General features: G+C 44.6%; 1 protein-coding gene across 1 annotated transcript in view; it reads right to left on the reverse strand.

The window, feature by feature from the left end:
• Positions 1-20,952, reverse strand: part of SUV39H1 (SUV39H1 histone lysine methyltransferase) — a 48,051-nt gene that overhangs the window by 5,973 nt on the left and 21,126 nt on the right. The window contains exons 2-3 of the mRNA XM_077476587.1: positions 16,307-16,452; positions 11,511-12,200 (exon numbers count right to left, since the gene is read on the reverse strand). Of these exons, the coding sequence (XP_077332713.1) occupies positions 11,511-12,200; positions 16,307-16,452 (836 nt within the window). The remainder of the gene's footprint in view (positions 1-11,510; positions 12,201-16,306; positions 16,453-20,952) is intronic.

Here is a 20,952-nt window from a genome sequence, read left to right on the forward strand (position 1 = left end):
TATATATATATATATATATATATATATATATATATTTTTTTTTTTTAGCAAGAACAAATGTAACCAAAAACTACCACTAAGGCCTCATGTACACAGGCTTATGAAGATGGGGTGCACATATGGCGTTTGAGCACAAATGCATTCCACTGGAAAGAATACTAAAAAAACAAAACACAAACCCCCCTCCCCCACACCAAAAAAATGAAAGCGGCAACTTTGGTATACTGGACGGGTCAGAAATAGGAGTTCAGCTATAGTAGCATTAAGCCCAAACAATGAATACATTGCAGCTTACCAATCTAACCACTTAAGGACGAAGCCTCTTTGAGATGTGTTGTTTACAAGTTAAAAACTGTTTTTGTTTGCTAGAAAATTACTTAGAACCCCCAAAAACTTTATACACTTTTTTTTGTTAACACCTTAGAGATGAAAAATGGTGGTTGTTGCAATACTTTGTCACACCATACTTACGCAGCGGTCTTACAAAGGCACTTGATTTGGGGGGGGGGGGGGGGAATTAACACATATATACACACACACACACTACAGGTTGCACATTTTAAGATGAGGGGCTAGCATTATTGCTCCCGCTCTACCGATCGTGGCGATCTCTCACATGTGGTTTGAACAGTTTTTATATGCGGGCGCTACACAGACCTCAGATCTCATATTTTACACCAAGATGCAAAGGAAAAAAAATAAATAATTTTTTTGTACTCACCGTAAAATCCTTTTCTCTGTAATTCACCGACCGACACAGCTCCTCTCTTAGCTATTGGGTTGTTATGCCCACCTTTTAGGAGAATACTAGGCATTACTTGTTATGTAACACTCAGAACTTTCCAGTTCCCTTGGGTAACAACCCTCTAGCCTGCCATGCGGTCATCAGTACGTCAACAAGCAGTAAAACTTAAAGAGAAAAAAAGGAGGGGCAAGTACTGTGTCTGTCAGTGAATTATTGAGAAAAGGATTTTACGGCGAGTACAAAAAAAAAAAAAAAATCCTATTCACCGACCGACACAGCTTCTCTCTTAGCCATTGGGACGTCCCCAAGCAGTGCCAAACGAGAGGTGGGAAAACCAGTATATATATATATATATATATATATATATATATATATATTATATAAAAAACACACCATGGCAAGAACTAGTGAAAACGTTACCCACAAAACAGTGCGTGGAAAAAAACAAACACAAAAACCAGGGTACACCTCAACCGCCTAACAGTGCATTAACGTAGAATGGTACTGTGTTTTTAATCGAAAAAATATATATTGCATATTCAATTGCAACTATATGGCTGCCTGCAAAACTTTGCGGCCAAAACATGCATCAGCCTTGTAGAACTTGGTAATGTGTGAACAGATGACCAGGTCGCCACATTACACACTTGAGCGACAGACGCTTGGTGTCAGAAGGCCCAAGATGTTCAGATTGCCCTTGTGGAGTGGGCCGTGACTGGAAAAGGGGGCACCTGTCCCTTCAAGGCGTAGGCTTGTACTACAATCTGTCTGATCCACCTGGAAATGGTGGCCGATGAGACCGCCATGCCTTTCTTTGGACCAGCCACCGAAACAAACAGTGAGTCTGACTTCCAAAAGGAAGCTGTGGCAGACAGATACACCTTTAGAGCCGAACCACGTCCAGAGCGAAGGGCCACTTCCTCAGGGTGTTTTGGCTTAGGACACAGAGATGGTAACACAATGTCCTCATTGATATGAAAAGTCGAGACCACTTTCGGCAGAAAAGACGGTTGCGGAAGCACCACCTTATCCTAGTGGATAATCAGATAAGGCGATTGCATGACAAAGCCGCCAGTTCCAAAACCCTCCTGGCCGATGTGATGGCCACTAGAAAGACCACTTTCTGGGAAAGTCAGCAGGGGAACCTCCCTGATATTTTCAAAGAGCGGTTTTTGAAGCGCCGATAACAATAGATTCAGATCCCACGGGGATAACGGTGGACGCACCGAAGGAACTACATGCCGTACCCCCTGAGCAAAGATACTCACCAATGAGTGAGACGCCAGGGGTCTTTGAGAAAAATAAATAAGATAGCCAAGGCCGATATTTGCCCTTTAATGGTGCTTAACGCCAATTTCTGGTCTACTCCTTGCTGAAGAAACAGCAGGATCATGGATATAGAAAAGCAGAGTGGATGCCATCCTTTCTCCTCACACATGGAAATGTAAGCCTTCCAGGTATGATGATAGATCTTCCTAGAAGATTTCCGTGCCCTCAGCATAGTTGGGATCACCGAGTCCGACAGAAAAAAAAAAAAAACACACACCCGGACCTTGAGACAGAAGGTACTCTGGGAACGGCAGTCGCCAAGGGGCGTCTGTCAACCAAGGTCGCTGAGGCCAATCTGGAGCAACCAGAATCACTGGGATCCCCTCCGCGGAGCAGACGTGGTAACAGTTTCAGTGGAGGAAAGGCGTAGATAAGTTGGTACTGAACCCACGGAGCCACCAGCGCATCTGCCCAAGGATCTCTTGTCCTGGACACGAAGCTCGGCACCTTCCAATTGAGACGGGAGGCCAGAAGATCCACATCTGGTGTGCCCCACCACAGGCACAGTAGCCTGAATACCTCCGGATGCAACGCCCATTCTCCTGGGTCCAGTATCTGGCGACTCAGATAGTCCGCCTGCCAGTTCTCTACCCCCAGGATGTAAATGGCTGACAGGGCCGGTACATGTCGCTCTGCCCACCGAAGTATGTGAACAACCTCCCGTGCGGCAGCTGAGCTTCTTGTTCCTCCTTGGTGATTGACGTATGCCACAGCCGTGGCTTTGTCTGACTGGATCCTGATCTCTCTTAGCTCGAGCAGAATGATCGGCAACTTTGATTCTTCCGTCGACCAGACCCCCTGAGCCTACTGAACCCCCATCACTCCACCCCAGCCAGATAAGCTGGCTTCCATTGTGATCGCTGTCCACTTCAGGGAGGTAGGAACAACTTCCCGGACTGAATCACCAGGGAACTCAGCCACCAGGTTAGGGAATCTGACTGGCTGGCTGACGTGGATCGACAGATCCAGGGACAACTGAGATTTGTCCCATTTTGTCAAAATCTCCTGCAACACTCTGGTGTGGAACTGGGCATATGGTATTGCCTTGAAGGAGGCTACCATGAGTCCCAGGACTTGCATGCAGAAGCGGAGCGAAGACCACTTGCAGTTCATCAGCAGTTTCACCACGGATCTGGGAGTCTGCAGCTTGTCTGAAGGGGGAAAAACTCTCGCTTCCCTGGAGTCCAGCAGCAAGCCCAGATACTCCAGACGCTGGGTCGGTACAAACACTGACTTCTTTAGGTTCAACAGCCACCCAAATTCTTGCAGGGTCTGCATGGTGATCGGCACATCCTCCTAATTCTGAGGCGGAAGATGCCCTCAGGAGGAGACAGTTTAGGTAACCCACAAGCGCAATCCCACGTTGCCGCAACGCCAAAACTGGAGCCAATACCTTGGCAAAGACTCGGGGGGCTGATGCCAGACCAAAAAAGGAAGAGCCACAAACTGGAAGTGGGCTTCCCCAACTGCAAACCGCAGAAACTTTTGATGCTGAAGGCATATGGGTACGTGCAGGTATGCATCCTGGATGTCCAAGGGCGCCAGGGAGTCCCCTTAATGAAGGGCAGCGACTGAGCGAACTGATTCCATTCTGAACCTCTGCACTTTCACAAAGTGATTGAGGGCTCTTAGGTCCAAGATTGTAGTTCCCAAGAAGGAAGGGATACGTCCAAAGAGATGAGTAGAATCCCTGGAAACGTTCCGATTCCGAAACCAGTGCAATCACCCCGCGACTCAGCAGGTCCCTTACTGCCCCCAAGAGGGCCTCCCGGCGAGCCGGGTATGCTGGAGGGGGGAAGAATCTTTTTGGCAGCCAAGAGAGAAACTATCTTGTAGCCTGAGGAAGTCAGATCGCAGACCTATTGGTTGGATAGTCGAGAGGACCCCCGGGCTGCAAACTCCTGAAGGTGGCCCCCCACCCGAGACATGCGGTAGCACTTTCGTTAGCAGGCTTGCGGTTTCAGGGACGTTTGTCCTTCCGTGGTCGACCTGTTGGGCTGGGGACGTTTGGCCGAAGCTCCAGGCAGACGAAAAAGCCGTTTGAGCGGAAAGGGGGCCCTTGGCTGCAGCGTGGCTCCTTAGCCTTCCTGGCCTGTGGGAGTAGGGTACTCTTACCACCGGTGGCATTTTTAATAATGTCATCCAACGAGGCTCTGAAAAGCCGGTCGCCAAGGAAGGGAAGATCCGTCGGGGCTTTCTTAGATGCCTGGTCAGCAGACCAGCATTTTAACCAAATCAGGCACCTAAGCACCACTGCCGACACTGAAGCCCTGGATAACAGAGGAAGAGTATCCAGGGCCGCGTCACAAACATACTTAAAGTGGAAGTAAATTCATGGATTTAAACAGTTAAAAAAAAAAAAAAAAAAAAAGCCAACTGCACATTGGTTGTGCTCTCAGCCAAACTATCAAACCATCCAATGGCTGGTGTCATAACGAATCACATGTGCAGCACCATAGCAGTTGAAGATTAAACAGAGGCAAAGATGGCAACTTCCTTGGCCGAAAACGTAGGGGAGTTTACTTCCATTTTAAGGCCTTGCACTAGTTGGTCTGCTAGTTCCACGCAGACAGGAAAAGCCTGTTGCTCTCCTAATTTGTGGTACAACAGTTCTGCCCACTCAGTGTCTGTGACACAAGTGCAGATGCAAGTACTGGTCGCACAGCGGACCCCACCACCGTAAACAAGAAACAAGCCACTGCCTTGGCCTTCCTGTCCGTGGGATCCTCAAAATGCAGGAGTCCCCTCTATCAGGATTGCAGTTACTTTATTTAACCTGGATACTGGTGGGCCCACGACCGGAGGGGCCGACCACTTAAGAAGGCTCTCCTCAAAGGGGTGATGCACCGCCATGTATTTGGGGAATCGAAAAGGTCCATTTTTGGGGGCGACCCCATTCCTTGTAAATTAACTTGTCAAAATAAGTCAGATACGGGAACACCTTAGGTGAACATGCTGGCTTACGGAACCCAAAGGAGACCACTACCTCAGCAGAGGAATCTTCTGGCTCCTGAATCTTCAGGTTATCACGCACAGCTGTGATAAGTGCTCTAACAAGCGCTTCGTCACACACGGACCCAGACGGGGACTCATCCTCACTGTCCTGAACAGCGTTGTCTGACAAGACAGAACAGGGGTCCCCAGCCTCAGCAGGGCCAGAGTCTGTGTCAGTTCTCCCCAGACGGGGGGGGGCAGGGGCTGCTTTTTTGCACCTTTTCGTCCACGCACAGTCTCCATCTTGGCAACGAACGAATTGAGGACCGCCAACAGGGTGTCCAAGGGCACTGCGCAGTCCGCAAGCGACCCGGTTGCAATTGCCTGGATTTCGGGGGTTGGGGGGACATCAGTTTCTGAAGCCATGCTGACCCTACCCTGTCTGCTACCCAAAGGGGACTTAGGAAAGTGACAGTCCGACCCTCCTTACTGCTGCTGGCTGAGGGGCTCTTTCCCACATGACTCACCACCCCGAGGAGTTCTGCGCTATCCAGCAGGTAGTGCCTGAAGTCCCTGTTGGCTCACAGGTACAGAGGAAACAGTGCTGTGTCTGTGGAAGCAGCTGCCAGTGGCACTGAAGCCGCTCGGAAGTGTGCTCAGGCTCCAAGAAAATGGCCGCCCAGAGTCCAGCATAAGGACATAAATCACAGGGAAAATGGCTGTCAGAGCACAGGAGCACATGCTGCCACTAAAGAACACTGAAACGTGTTCAGGCTTCAAGAAAATGGCTGCTGGCATCCTGTATAGGGACAATCACAAGGGAAATGGCCGCCGAAGCCCAGGAGAGCATGCTTTCCCTTGCCCACACCTAAGATGGCCACCGAATGCAAGAACCATGAGGGACAGGGAGAATCAATGGCAGTGAGTACAGTGCTGCACAGGACACCAGCACAGCCTCACAGACACCTTCCAGGGGCATTAAAAACAGGACCCAGGACTCAGCCAGACAGCGCCCCCACCGCTCAGCAGCATCCCCCCAGGGAGGGACGAGAGAGGGAGAGAAGAGAGGGAGGTGAGGGGGCCCCCCGAATCAACCTCCCAGGGAATGCCCAGCCCCACGAGGCAGGGAGAGCTGTACTTACCAGTCCTGTAGAGCTGGGAGACATTCCATTACAGACCCACTCACTGATCAGTACAGGGTGGCTGCTGGCCCAGCACACTTACGCAGACATCAGTAGCCCGGTCATGTCACTGACCACCTCTGGAGGTTTCATCGTGGCCGGCCTAGCGCAGAGCCGTGACCTGCACATGCTTGATTGCTAGATTGGGGAGACTACAAGGATATGGGCATCCAGGCTGTCACCCAGCTGGCTGTTGATAGCAGATCACAGGATCAATCATCTTGTGCAAAAAAAAAAAATAAAAAAAAAAAAAAATAAATAAAAATAAAAAAAAAAAAAGGGGGAGGGGGGCCTGCCCCTTGGGCAGAACTGGAAAGTTCTGCGTGTTACATAACAAGTAATGCCTAGTATTCTCCTAGAGGTGGAGATAACAACCCAATGGCTGTGTCGGGTCGGTGAATATAAGAGAAAATTCCTTTAAGAGCTATGGGCGGAAGTGAAGTTTTGACGTCGCTTCAGCCTTGCAATGTTATGGAGACGGGTGGAGGCCATCTTTCCCTCACTCGTCTCCATGCCCAGCAAGGGTGGAGATCCGATTGCCTCCACCACTGCCGACAGCTCCTGTAAGAGGTGAAGGGCACCTCTCCCACCGCCGATAAAAGTGATCTTGCACCGAATCTGCCACAGAGACCACTCTTATCATAAAGCGGAATACAATTTCTGTCTTAGGGCGACTCCACTCTGAATGGAGGAACAATGGAGACGCCCTTATACAGCAGCACTACCAATATTGGGAGTGGGTAGTGTTAAAGTGGTTGTAAACCCTTCCAAACCACTTTGGTCTACAGGTAAGCCTAGATTAAGGCTTACCTGTAGGTCCAAGAAAGATCTCCTAAACGTACACCGTTTAGGAGATAATTTACTAAATGACAGTCACAGCAGGCTTACTATCGCTGTTAGCAGCATGCCGCTGCTAACGGCGATATGCCGTTAGTGGCGGCTCCCATGCACGGAAGAAGATGAACGCTCCGGACTACAGGGGACAGCGGTGACATCGCTGGCTCCGGTGTCAGGTAAGTGACACATAACGGGCTACTATGTGGTGCATAGTAGCCCATTATGCTTTACCTTTGCAGGGAGACGAAGAGGATGTAAACCCATCAGGGTTTACTTCCTCTTTAAAGTGGTATTATGCAATGACTAAGCATTTAGCACTTTCACCTAGCAACACTAGGGTATATAGATATTAAAAAAAAAAAAAAAAAAAAAAAAAAAGTTTGTCATGAAACGACGCCACCTATGTGCAAAATAATAAAGCGATTAAAGCAGTAGTAATTTTTTACATTTTTTTCCATACCTGAAAAAGAAAAAGGCATAATGAGCACCTCATACTAGCGCATTATGAAATACTTATCTTAGAACGAGGCCCCGACATCTCGCTCTATACACGCCAAGGGAGCCGACACATTCCCTCGGCGGGTCTTCCGGCGCTGTGAGTGGCCAGAGCTGCAAAATTGTAACTCCCGCACATGCGCGGGAGATTTCTTTCCGGCAGGGACCGGCGTCGAACGGGCTTCCAGCTGATAAACCCATGCGCATGCGCCTCTGCAGTCAGCAACTCATTGCCAGGGGAATATCTCCTAAACTATACAGGTTTAGGAGATTTTTTTTATACCTGCAGGTAAGCCTTATTATAGGCTTACCTGTAAGTAAAAGTGAAAAAATAGACTATACAACTGCTTTAACTGCTGCCTTCAATTTTTTAGCCTATTGCCAAAAACCAAACATATGTTGAGGCGCTGGCTACATATTTAAAAAAAAAACAAAAAAAAACACCCCACACACCCTTTAAACCTCAGCGCTACCAAATTTTGAAAATATATTATATAAATAATAATAAAAAAAAAAAAAAAAACAACAACCCATAAGTCCCTGTGAATATATATTATTTCGTCACATCCACTTCTTTGAATATTCGCCACGTGCAATAAACACTATGTGCTCGTCTCAGTCAATGTGCACCTCCACCTAAGGTAAGGGGGGCCACTCACCAGATCACTTTGGGCCACCAGGGCCCTTACTGCTTTGGGCAATTAGGTTTCTGTAATGGATATATCCTGGACATCCACTCACTGAGCTGTATCCTTTAATGTTACCAGGGATATCTTAGAATAAAAAGACAGATACCCGATAATCGTGCAAGGGGTTTAATAAAATGGTGCACTGCTATTTTTATTTTAATAGCCTAACATTTAGGAGAGGCGCCCACTATGGAAAGCCTTGGATAATACAGGTATCACTGCCAGTCTTTCCTCTGAACCAACGTGCGTTCTACCTGGGCCAGAACTTCCGGAAACTTACAGACCTCAATGAATTTCATCAGGAAGTCAACTTATTATAGTTACTTATTTGTAAGAGCTTATGAATATATATTTAAAAATTTGGTAGCACCAAGGTTGAAGAGATTGTATAAGATTTTTGTTTATGGTATCTGGATATTGATTTGTTGTTATCAGTTGATCACTAGAATGCATTTGAAATACAGTATCTCACAAAGTGAGTACGCCTCTCACATTTTTGTAAATAATTTTATTCTATCTTTTCATTCAACATTGAAGAAATGACACTTTGCTACAATGTAAAGTAGTGTAGCTTGTATAACAGTGTAAATTTGCTGTCCCCTCAAAATAACTCCCAGCCATTAATGTCTAAATCAGTGACAACAAAAGTGAGTACACCCCTAAGTGAAAATGTCCAAATTGGGCCCAATCAGCCATTTTCCCTCCCCAGTGTCATGCGACTCGTTAGTGTTACAAGGTCTCAGGTGTGAATGGGGAGCAGGTGTGTTACATTTGGTGTTATCACTCTCTCATACTGGTCACTGGAAGTTCAACTTGGCACTTCAAAGGCAAAGAACTGTTTGAGGTTCTGAAAAAAAGAATTGTTGCTCTACATAAAGATGGCCTAGAAGATTGTCGAGACCCTGAAACTGAGCTGCAGCACGGTGGCCAAGACCATACAGCGGTTTAACATGACAGGTTCCACTCGGAACAGGCCTTGCCATAGTCAACCAAAGAAGTTGAGTGCACGTGCTCAGCATCCTATACTTATGTTTTCTTTGGGAAATAGATGCATCAGTGCTGCCAGTATTGCTGCAGAGGTTGAAGTGGTGGGGTGGTTTCAGACTGTCAGTGCTCAGACAATACTCCACATATTGCATCAAAATTGGTCTGCATGGCTGTCATCCCAGAAGGAAGCCTATTCTAAAGATGAAAGCCGCAAACAATTTGCTGAAGACAAGCAGACTAAGGACATGGATTACTGGAACCATGCCCTGTGACCTGATGGACCAAGATAAACTTATTTGGTCCAGATGGTGTCAAGCATGAGTGGCTGCAACCAGGTGAGGAGTACAAAGACAAATGTGTCATGCTTAGTCAAGCATGGTGGTGGGAGTGTCATGGTCTGGGGCTGCATGAGTGCTGCCGGCACTGGGGAGCTACAGTTCACTGAGGGAACCATGAATGCCAACATGTACTGTGACATACTGAAGCAGAGCATGATCCCCTCCCCTCAGAGACTGGGCCGCAGGGCAGTATTTAAACATGAGAACAGGTCTGTGATGTCGTCATGGAGGAGTGGAAGAGGACTCCAGTGGCAACCTGTGAAGCTCTGGTGAACTCCATGTCCAAGAGGGTGTGAGGGGTGTACTCGCTTTTGTGAGATACGTTTTTTTTTTTTTCACTCGAGTCGATTTAATATGTAGCCAGCACCGCAACATATGAAGTTTATGATTAGCACCATACAAGTACCTGTAATAAGAATTAAACCTAAAAGCAAACATACTGAAAATTACCATTCTTAGATGGGATAACTGTATTCACTTTCTTTTGCTAGGCTTGCTTTCTTCCATTTTCATGTGCTGATCCAGACAGTAAGTCTTTTTCAAAAGAACAAGCTCTCCAGCAGAACATATCAGTTATAGAGACGGGACAAACCATTTAACACTAGCGGCGGTGCATACAGCGATCAGCTTTTATGTAAATCCTTTATCCCGAAAGAAAAAAAAAAAAAAAAAAAAGTTTGCTGTAACTGCTTATGAAATTAGTTGGCATTTGGTTTCAAATTTGTAAGCGTATTTAAATCTGCTATTACATCCAACACTCTCCTCAGGACAATTCTGTCCAAAAGGTGCCCCCTCATCCAGAGTGGAGGCACCAATACAGGTGGTGTCGTAATGGTCAGACCACTAGGTGGGTGGGTTGGGGGGGGGGGGGGGGTTGGATTTCTAAGCTTGGTAAAGCTGTAATATTATATTTTTGGTTTAACACAGCTTTATACTGGTCATATACAGATTTTTCCTCTCTCTCCCTTCTCCCCCATTCAGCCCGCAGCCTAAAAAATGGAGGGAAAAAAAATTCCAAAAAGTATTTCTCCACCTTTGCTACACAGAGCAACCCTGCCAGCTGTCAAGATACCCGAACAATGTCGTTATCCGATTGGGAGAGTTGAATTTCAGTCGATTCATCAGGAACTGACTAAAATTCACTGTCTATGACCAGCTTTAGATGCACTAGCAGATTTAGATGCACTTGACTAATAAATTAACACCAGATAACTTTTTCTAGAACTGCGTATAAAGTGTTATTTTGGAATAAAGGTTTTATATAAAAGCTTACATTTCTAAGCACCCCTAGTGGTAAATGGTTTGTCACAACTCTCCAACTGCTACTTTGTCTGGACAGCTTGGTCTGTTAAATTGGTTGTATACCCTCACATACACCCAGTGAAGTGACTGGCCTCAGGTGATAGATTAAACAAATCCTCCTACATAATTTGTACCTGTTAATCTGCAGTCTTCTCTTTTCTACAAAGTGCTGAATCTATACAACTTGAGAGTTCAGGAAAGGATGAAATTACTGTATAGCTCAGTGAGGAGATCTCAGAGAGCTGGTTGGAGGGAAGAGAGACACCCCATCCACACAGGAACAGAGCTGAGGCCGTCAATCAGCTGGAGATCCCTCTGTCACCTTCTCTCTGTGTCAGGAAAACTTGTCAAAAGTGATTCATGCTGATAGAGGAAGGAGGCAGCAGACAAAAATTACACTTCGTGCTCTGGATTGAGACAAGTACACACTATTGAGGGATATGCTTTGTTCATATTTAATGTCTGAGGTTTACAACCACTTTAAGGGCCAATTCACACTGTGTGGCGACAGACGTTTTACCACATTTTAGCCTTTCCAGCTTCGAAAACAAACTATGGGTCTAATAAAATTCTGCTATACAAGGTGATATTCTATATTTCTAAACATACAATTTTCCTTGTGAAAAGTGCTTGGAAGAAGGTAAAGATCAAGTGTCAGTGCATACCAGCTTACCTCTCCTACATATTCCATTACAAAGCTGTTTTTGCGTATCTTCTCCAGTGTCCTCACACCCCATCCCCTTCCATCAGGGGTCCTAAAAATACAGAAGTTATACTGGATTCCCTTCTGCACAACTCTGTTTGGACACAATGGGCCACATCGGCAGAGTGAATTGCATTCATAAATTGGAAATCCTGGCTTCACTTTCACTTGTCCATCTTCGTTATAAGCAAATTTGTGCTGAAAACCTCCAGGGCAACAGCCTCGCTCATCTGTGAAACAGTCCCGACATTTGCACCCTACAGCAGACTTGGTAATGGTCACTCCTTCCCCAACCCTGTACTCATTAATGTACACAAAGTCCTTTGGTGGACCCTCTAGATCCACTTCATTTTCTACTGTTATAAGACCTGGGTGGGCCCGTTTGGAATTCAGATGCTGCTCCCACAAGCGAAGCCGTTGCCTTTGCTTGGCTTTAAGCACCACGTAGTGCGAGAGACTGGAGTCTAGTCTGCGGGGGCAGCGTCCAACTAATTTTTTACTGGTTGATGTCCCGGCAGCCTTTGCTCTTCGTAACAGCTCCCGCTCCAGATCCCGATGAAACTGACGAATTAGGTTGAAACATCTGAGATGGCGACGCGGTTCCCACGAACATTCAGATTCCGGGTAGCCTTTCCACTTCACAAGGTAAAGTTCCTCCTCCTGAAGGGCGAAAACATCATAAATTATGTGAAGTCTCACTGCACTGCATACTCTATAGACATCAGATTCCACTACGCCCTCTACTGGTCTGAATGGGGCCTGCCCAGTCCTGGCAGCATGTATGCTAAAGCCTTACATGCTGCTCTCATGGCAGTGTCACAGGCAGTATAACTAAAAAGGTGTTTACTGAGAATCCAACCTGCAGGTTCCTTTAATCTTTAAAAACACGTTTTAGTTTTTTTGTAAAAACAAAAGAAGCATACTTAAAATTTTTCATAGGGGACACTTAGTTTTACAAGTTATAATTTTGGAGTTAATCATTGATCCAACATTTGCAGCTATACCTCATGCTGTTTACATTACACACGTGGGACTTATGAGTGTGTTTGCCCATATGTAATCCCGCCCATGTAACTTTGTACTTTACTGCCATCACAAGGGAATGAACAAGCCCACTATGCGATAGGTCTGCACAATCGCCAAGAATCGTTAGCGCGATCTTGACTAAAGTGTTTCACAATTTTTTTCTGTGCAAAGAATTTTCTCTGCTCTTCTGAAGCCACAGCCCTCAAAAGAAAGGAAGAGAAAAACTGGCCAGTCTGCCAAGAATCAAAACATTCTTTATCAGTTGAACTCAAGTATAAACATTGTAACAATTTGTCAATGGAATAGACTGTGTGTAAGTAAAAAGAGTTTAATCACTTAAACACCATGACCCCTTTCACACCAAGGGTGTTTTGCAGGCGCTATAGCGTTAGAAATAGCGCCTGCAATCCGCCCTCAAACTGCTGCTCCATTCATTCCAGTGTAAAAGCGTCCCGCTAGCCGCTGAAATGGGCTACAAATAAAAATAGCGGCGTTTTACTGCCGACGCTATGAGCGTGGCACTGTGAAAGGGGTCTAAACATTTTTTCTGACATTTGTTGGTTTCAAGTTAAAAATTATTTTTTTTTGCTAGAAAAATTACTTCTAACCCCCAAACACATACAAATTGTCAGCCTAAGGACCAGAGGTCTTTTTACAATTTCGCACTGCATTAACTGGTAATTGCGCGGTCATGCAATGTTGTACCCAAACTAAATTTGCATCCTTTTCTTCCCACAAATAGAGCTTTCTTTTTATGGTATTTGATATAAAAAACGAAAAAGACTGAAAATTTTGAAAAAATAAAAATAAAAAAAAAAGAGATTTTCTAATTTTTGTTACAAGAAAAGTCGAATAAACTCAATTTTAGTCATTTAGGCCAAAATGTATTCAGCCCCATGTCTTTAGTAAAAAAAAAAAAAAAAAAAAAAAAGTCAATAAGCGTATATTTATTGGTTTGCGCAAAAGTTGTAGCGTCTACAAACTAGAGTACATTTTCTGGAATTTACACAGCTTTTAATTTAGGACTGCCTATATCATTTCTTGAGGTGCTAAAATGGCAGAGCAGTACACATCCCCCCCCAAATGACCCCATTTTGGAAAGTAGACACCCCAAGGAAATTGCTGAGGGGCATGTTGAGCCCATTGAATATTTTTTTTTTGTCCCAAATGATTGAAAAAAAAGTTTACAAAAAGTTGTCACTAAATGATATATTGCTCACACATGCCATAGTTATATGTGGAATTGCACCCCAAAATATATTCTGCTTCTCCCGAGTATGGGAATACCACATTTGTGGGACTTTTTGGGAGCCTAGCAGTGAATAGCACCCCGAAATCCAATCGCTGCCTTCAGGATTTCTAAGGGTGCAAATTTTTGATTTCACTCCTCACTACCTATCACAGTTTTGAAGGCCATAAAATGCCAAAATAGCACAAACGCCCCCCCAAATTACCCTATTTTGGAAAGTAGACACCCCAAGCTATTTACTGAGAGGCATGTTGAGTCTATGGAATATTTTATATTTTGCCACAAGTTGCGGGAATATTACAAACTTTTTTTTTTTTTTTGGCACAAAGTTGTCACTAAATGATATATTGCTCACACTATGCTATGGGCATATGTGAAATTATACCCCAAAATACATTCTGCTGCTCTCCTGAGTACAGGGATACCACACATGTGGGGGACTTCTTGGGAGCCTAGCCACGTACGGGACCCCGAAAACCAAGCACCGCCTTCAGGATTTAAATATAAAACGCTACCAAAAAAAAAATAAAAAAAAAATAAAAACTTAGCGATCGCAGGGATCAGGCCTGACTCTGCAAACGCTGCAGTTATGCGTTTAGTGTTTTGTAAGTGGCAGTGATCGATCGATACTGCACTTGGGTGGGCTGGGCGGAGGGGCAAAACGCAGGTGCTAGCAGGTATCTGGGCTGATCGCGCCAACAATGCGTTTTTTTGGAACCCTAAACTGCTGGGGACGCTAGTATAGATCTGATCAGATATTGATCTGTTCAGATACTATACCACTACGGGAGGTGTATGCTTTTCTCGTGGGTGTTAGCGGTACTGGTACTAACCTAGCGCTGCCTGGGGCGACGCAGAGCCCAAAACCTAATTGATATCACCCGCCGGGTGATCAGGGGGTTAAAACCTTTATTGGGTAATAAATGGTGGGTGCCCTGATGCTATAAAAAGCAAACTAACCAACCAGAGTCACCCGCAACACTTATACGGTGATCACTGGTGAAAGGGTTAACTAGGGGCACTCAGGGGGTTAAAACCTTTATTAGGTTTTTATATAGCACCAGGTACCCCCATATACTACCTAATAAAGGTTTTAACCCCCTGATTGCCCCTAGTGTTAACCCTTTTCACCAGCTATCACCGTATAAATGACTGGTGACGCTGGATAGCCAGTTAGTTATTTAGGTTCACCGTCAGGTTTTTATATAGCACCAGGTACCCCCATATACTACCTGACGGTGAACCTAAATAACTAACTGGCTATCCAGCGTCACCAGTCATTTATATGGTGATAGCTGGTGAAAGGGTTAACACTAGGGGCAATCAGGGGGTTAAACCCTTTATTGGGTAGTATATGGGGGTATCTAATGCTATAAAAACCTGGCGGTGAACCTAAAAAAAAACTAGCTACCTAGCGGCACCAGTGACACTAAAGAAAGACGATCGCTTAGTGACACTGGCAAAAGGGGGTGAAAGGGTTAACTCTAGGGGCAATCAGGGGGTTAAAACCTTTATTAGGTAGTATATGGGGGTCCCTGACGCAATATAAAAACCTGACAGGGAACCTAAATAACGAACTAACTGGCTATCCAGCGTCATCAGTGACACTTATACGGTGATCACTGGTGAAAGGGGGGTAATCAGGGGGTGACAGTGTGCCTATGTGTATATACATGTCAGTGTAGTGTTGGTGCACTTACTATGTCTTCTCTCCTCGCAGTCCGGTCAAAAAGACCGCCCCCAAGGAGAGTGACATCACTTCCTCCTGCCTGTGTTTACCCTACACAGGCAGGGGAAGCTTCTCATTCGCCAGAAGCGATCGAGAGGGGATGGCCAGAAACCAACAGCCATCCCCTCATCCCGGATCGCTCCTGAAGCGAAACAGACCGCCGCAGCCAGCAGAAGGGGGTCCGATCGGACCCCCCACCTGCTGGAAGGCAGGCACGTGTACGGGTACGCGATTGTGCCCGTCCGTGCCATTCTGCCGATGTATATTTACATGCAGCGGTCCTGAAGTGGTTAATGAAAAAAATAAAAAACCCACCACACAACCAGTAAAGTTAGCCTTTTTTTGGTATAATGTGAAAGATTTAACTTCTCAAAAATCGTGATCTTTTTTTTTGCTTAGGATAAAAACACAACACACGATTCTCATTTTGGCCAGAATCGTGCAGCTCTACTATGCGATAAAGCTTTGGGCAGGTGACATGCACGCTCTATTGAGACATCATTAGACACCCAATGTACCTAATCAAGCACAAATCGGGGGAATCACACTAGTGTCTATAGAGCCGTCCAGATCACTTTTACTCAACAGCTGGTCACCAGCTGCAAAAGATGACATTTCCTGACCGCTGCCTTGAGAATGTTATAACCACGTGCTGCCAGGACATTTTTTTTTATATGTTCGGCAGTCAGCAAGCAGTTAACAAATTACTTTTCCTAATAAAAAGGAAATCTTTACAAAAAGGATTTGTAATAGTGCATTTACCTGCACCCTCTTATAGTCACACAGATATTCCACTTCAAAATTGCAGATATTTTTCCGGTTCACCCCAAGAGCAGCACAACATACACGCTGAAGTCGACATAACTCCTGAATATGAGACTCTGTGGAGAGACCCGCAACTGAACAACCTGAAGAAAAAAAAAAAAAAAAAAAAAAAAAAGAGAAAAATATAAAATAAAAATATATATAACAAATCCCATCAGCAGGGCATAACAAGTAATTGGTTAAATCCAAAATAAAAGCAACAAGAAAAAAAAATAAATAAATAAAAAAAAAAATGCATTTAGAGTTTTTCAAACTGTTTTATATGTATAAAACTGCCATCTATAAAACAAACTATAGATAGCACATCATGTTACAAAATTATTGCACCATTTTGGAGAAGATCAGAATGCACAATTACTAGCCACCAGGTTGCAAATACTAATGAAAAACTGTGGTGACCAGTCCAATGCCAGTGGGTGGGAGGGCACCGAAATACAGCCAGCCCCCTCCCAGGGTTTAGTTCTATTATTCTCCTTGAATAAATGCAGAAACTAAAACTAGGCAAATACAGACAGCAGATCTTCCGTGGCCAGCCTGAGCTCTCGGAGGGACGTGCACAATCAGCTGGCTTAGGAGTCACTGGACCTTATCCTGACACTTTCCAAGAGTGGTCACAAAACAAGCCCTGTGGCTATCCAGTGGCCTTGTTTGTATAGAAGTGGTGATCAGTCCGCTATTGGGAAATGAGGATCTCTTCCCAGTGGGCAGGTTTTACATAATGTGCAGGCGATGCATGCAAGCACATTATAACATTGCCTTTCATGTTAAAAAAGAGAAAAATAAATAAATAAAAAACGCCCACACAGCAGTTTATACAGTTTTAAGCCTATGTACTCTGGACCAAAAAGTTGTCTCCCAACATCTGTATTCCACTCAAGCATATACATTAACTCAGAATGTATGTACAAATATTTCATCAGTCAGATAGATATTCTGACACCACACAGATCAGTTTGGTCAACTTCTATTTTTAATCCCAATACTGCTAAAATAGTATTAGTACATAGAAAAGGTACGTTTTAAAAATGTACTTGTTTTAAATCCCCCCCCCCCCCCCCCCTCTTCAAAAATTGTGATACATCCCAGAAATGTTCATGGGCGCGTTTTTCATGGAGAGAAGGGGCTTTCCTAGCCAAGCACACCCTCCCACCTACATGTCTGAACAAAGTGCAGAGCGATCTCAGGAAGTAAAATGCTACATGAATCACCTGCCCTTACATGGCCACAATTGGACATGCTAGTGGGTGGTTTCCAAAGTTATTTCTCAACAAAAAAAAATATGTGGACACGTGGATTTGCATGGGGTTGCATTGAATATTCAAAAATCAAATATTTTTTTTGAGTGACAAGATATAAAATTATGAACAGTTAAAACATTTGTTTTGTCAGTTTTAACCACTTCCATACTGGGCCAATCCTGGCACTCCTCTCCTACAAGTAAAAATAATATTTTTTTTGCTAGAAAATTACCCTAGGGAATAAAATGGCCATTGTTGCAAGTTTTTGTGTCACACGTTTTTGTGCAGCAATTTTTTTAATGCCTTCTTGGTACTTAACCACTTTCAGACCGGACCATTTTGCGGGCTTAAGACCAGAGCACTTTTTGCGATTCGGCACTGTCGCTTTAACTGACAATTGCGAGGTTGTGCGATGTGGCTCCCAAACAAAATTGACGCCCTTTTTCCCCACAAATAGAGCTTTCTTTTGGTGGTATTTGATCACCCCTGCGGTTTTTATTTTTTGTGCTATAAACACAAATAGAGCGACAATTTTGGGGGCGGGGGAAGCATAATTTTTTACTTTGATAAATATCCCCCAAAAATATAAAAAAAAAAAAAAAAACATTTTTTTCCCTCAGTTTAGGCTGATACATATTCTTCTACATATTTTTGGTAAAATCGCAATAAGCGATTGATTGGTTTACGCAAAATTTATTGCGTTTACAAAATAGGGGATAGTTAAGGCATTTTTTAAAAAAAAAAAGTAAAGGCGGCGATCAGCAATTTTTATTGTGACTGCGACATTATGGCGGACACAGCGGACATTTTCGACACCATTGTCATTTATACAGCAATCAGTGCTATACAAATGCACCGATTCCGGTATAAATGAAACTGGCAGTGAAAGGGTTAACCAGGGGGTGGCAGTGTAGGGGTTAAGTGTGTCCTAGGGGGCGTGTTACCAACTGTGGGGTGCTGGGCTGTGTGTTAGGGAACACTGATCTCTACTCCAATCACAGGGAGCAGAGATCAGTGTCACTTGTTGCTAGGCAGAACGGGAGATGCCGTTTACATCGGCATCTCCCCGTGATACGATCATGGGCATCCCCGCAGCGATTGAATCCGCGGGATCCGCGACCGGACTCACGGGGGTCCCGACCGGCCTGCACGCGATGGCAGGGTGACAAATACAAATGGACATACCTGTACGCCAGTTTGCCTGCCTATGCCATTCTGCCAACGTACATCGCCGGGCGCCGGTCGGGAAGTGGTTAATAATCTCCATAGGCGACGCTTACAATTTTTTTTATAGGTTACCCGTTTAGAGTTAGAGGTGGTCTTGGGCTACAGTTGTTTCTCTCCTGCCAACGTTCGCAGCTATACCTCACATGTTTAAACGCCATTTACATGTGAGCACGTGGGTGATTTAAAATTATTTATTGCTTATTTACATTTTTTTTCCACTTAGTCTTTCCCTTAAAAATTTATTTTATTAGATCCCTTTTATTCCTACGTCAAGGAAAGTAAACATCCCTTGTAATAGGGCATGACAGGTCCTCTTTACAGAGTGAGCTGGGGGTCTCTCCTCTAGCCTGGCAATCTCAGCCTTTCCTGAAAACCTGTCAGTTTTTACATTTGCTGAGCCCGCACATGACATCAACAGTTGCGCCCGGCCTCCAAAAGGTCAGACTGCCGGGGACCATCTGGTCCACAATATTCTATATGGTAAACTTCCGTCGCCGGCCCATTTATTCTCCACCTTGTTGATCTCATGGGCGAGCCGATTTAAAAAAAAAAAAAAAAGCACCAGAGGGCTGTGGGAGGGGGACACGTCGCAATGATGAAATAAAAAAGGTGCAGGGAATCAGAAAAAATTATTATTAATATCTGAATGATGCCTGGCATCATTCAGATATAATCACTCAAAGTCCAGGACGTCAGATGATGTCCAGCAAGCGGGAAGTGGTTAAACACACTTTTAATAGTTAAAGGGGTTCTAAAAGGCAGAGAGGTTCTTTATTTTTTACCTTCATGCATTCTGCAAATGCCCCTGATGTTTCTAAAGTGAAAGAACCAGATTCAAATCCCACAGGAGAACAAAAAGATCCTCTTTAACCACTTCCATACCGGGCCTATTCTGGCACTTCTCTCCTACATGTAAAAATCTTTTTTTTTTGGCTAAACCCCCCCCAAATTTTATATAATAAATATATATATATATATATATATATATATAAATTAGCAGACACCCTAGGGAATAAAATGGCGGTCATTGCAAATTTTTATCTCACACGGTATTTGCGCAATAATTTTTCAAACGCCTTTTTTCGGAAAGAAACGGTTTCATGAATAAAAAAAAAAATGTAATATAAAAGATGTTACACAGAGTAAATAGATACCAAACATGTCACGCTTTAAAATTGTGCATTCATGGAATGGCGCCAAACTTAGTCGATGCTTTGACAATTTTTGCAGGCTACCAGTTTAGTTAGAGGTCTAGGGCTAGAATTATTGCTCTCGCTCTAACACACGCAACAATACCTCACATGTGTGGTTTGAATGGCGTTTACATGTGTGGGTGGGGCTTACATGTGTTCGCTTCTGAGCGCGTGGAGCAGTTTAAAACTTATTTTACAGCTGTGATCGCGGCTTTGTTTACAATGAGGGGTCTGGGTGTGATGTCATAACGTTGCGCCCGGGCCTCTGGTCACTAGAAATCTATGCTTGGTGGGGACGTCCCCTCCCGTCGCCTATAAGGACGATCAAGTGGCGAAACTGCCGCTATGATCAAGCTTATCATGCACAGAATCGCCGGCAAGAATGATATCTGTAGTTACAGGCATCATTCAGCTTTCCCAACAGTCAAGAATGTAATTTTACTATAGCCTGGTAGGGAAGTGGTTAAGGAATGGGAAGCCAATGGTCTCTGAAAGATAGCACTGAGACCTGTCCCTTAATGGTGCCGAAATCAAAATGCTATTCCAGACCCAGTTGTAGGAAGAAAAGGATTCTTTCCATGGAGACTCTCCTAGGGCTGGGGCCCCCCTAGACACACCAGTTGAAGTAGGTCTTCCACCTACAATAGACCTTGCAAGAAATGCACTAACGTTTAGCATCCCTATGCTAAATACCCCCATAGCAAGCCTCTTTCTAGGGGGTACTTCTGCAGTCTCAATCCCAAATCATGTAAACCATTGACACAGCGTGGCTCAGCCTGCACCTTCCTCACAGGGAGAGATATTGCTCACAGGCACAGAGCTGGATCGAGATGGGGCTCAGGTAAGTATATGGGGGGGGGGGGGGTACCTGGAAAGCTAAAGCAGAACTAGACTCAAAATCAACAATTTTTAATCCCAATACTGA

Source organism: Lithobates pipiens, unplaced genomic scaffold, assembly GCF_037356315.1.
Source record: "Lithobates pipiens isolate NorthernLeopardFrog02 unplaced genomic scaffold, aLitPip1_a1.2 Scaffold_1, whole genome shotgun sequence".
In the NCBI taxonomy this organism is placed as follows: Eukaryota; Metazoa; Chordata; class Amphibia; order Anura; family Ranidae; genus Lithobates; species Lithobates pipiens.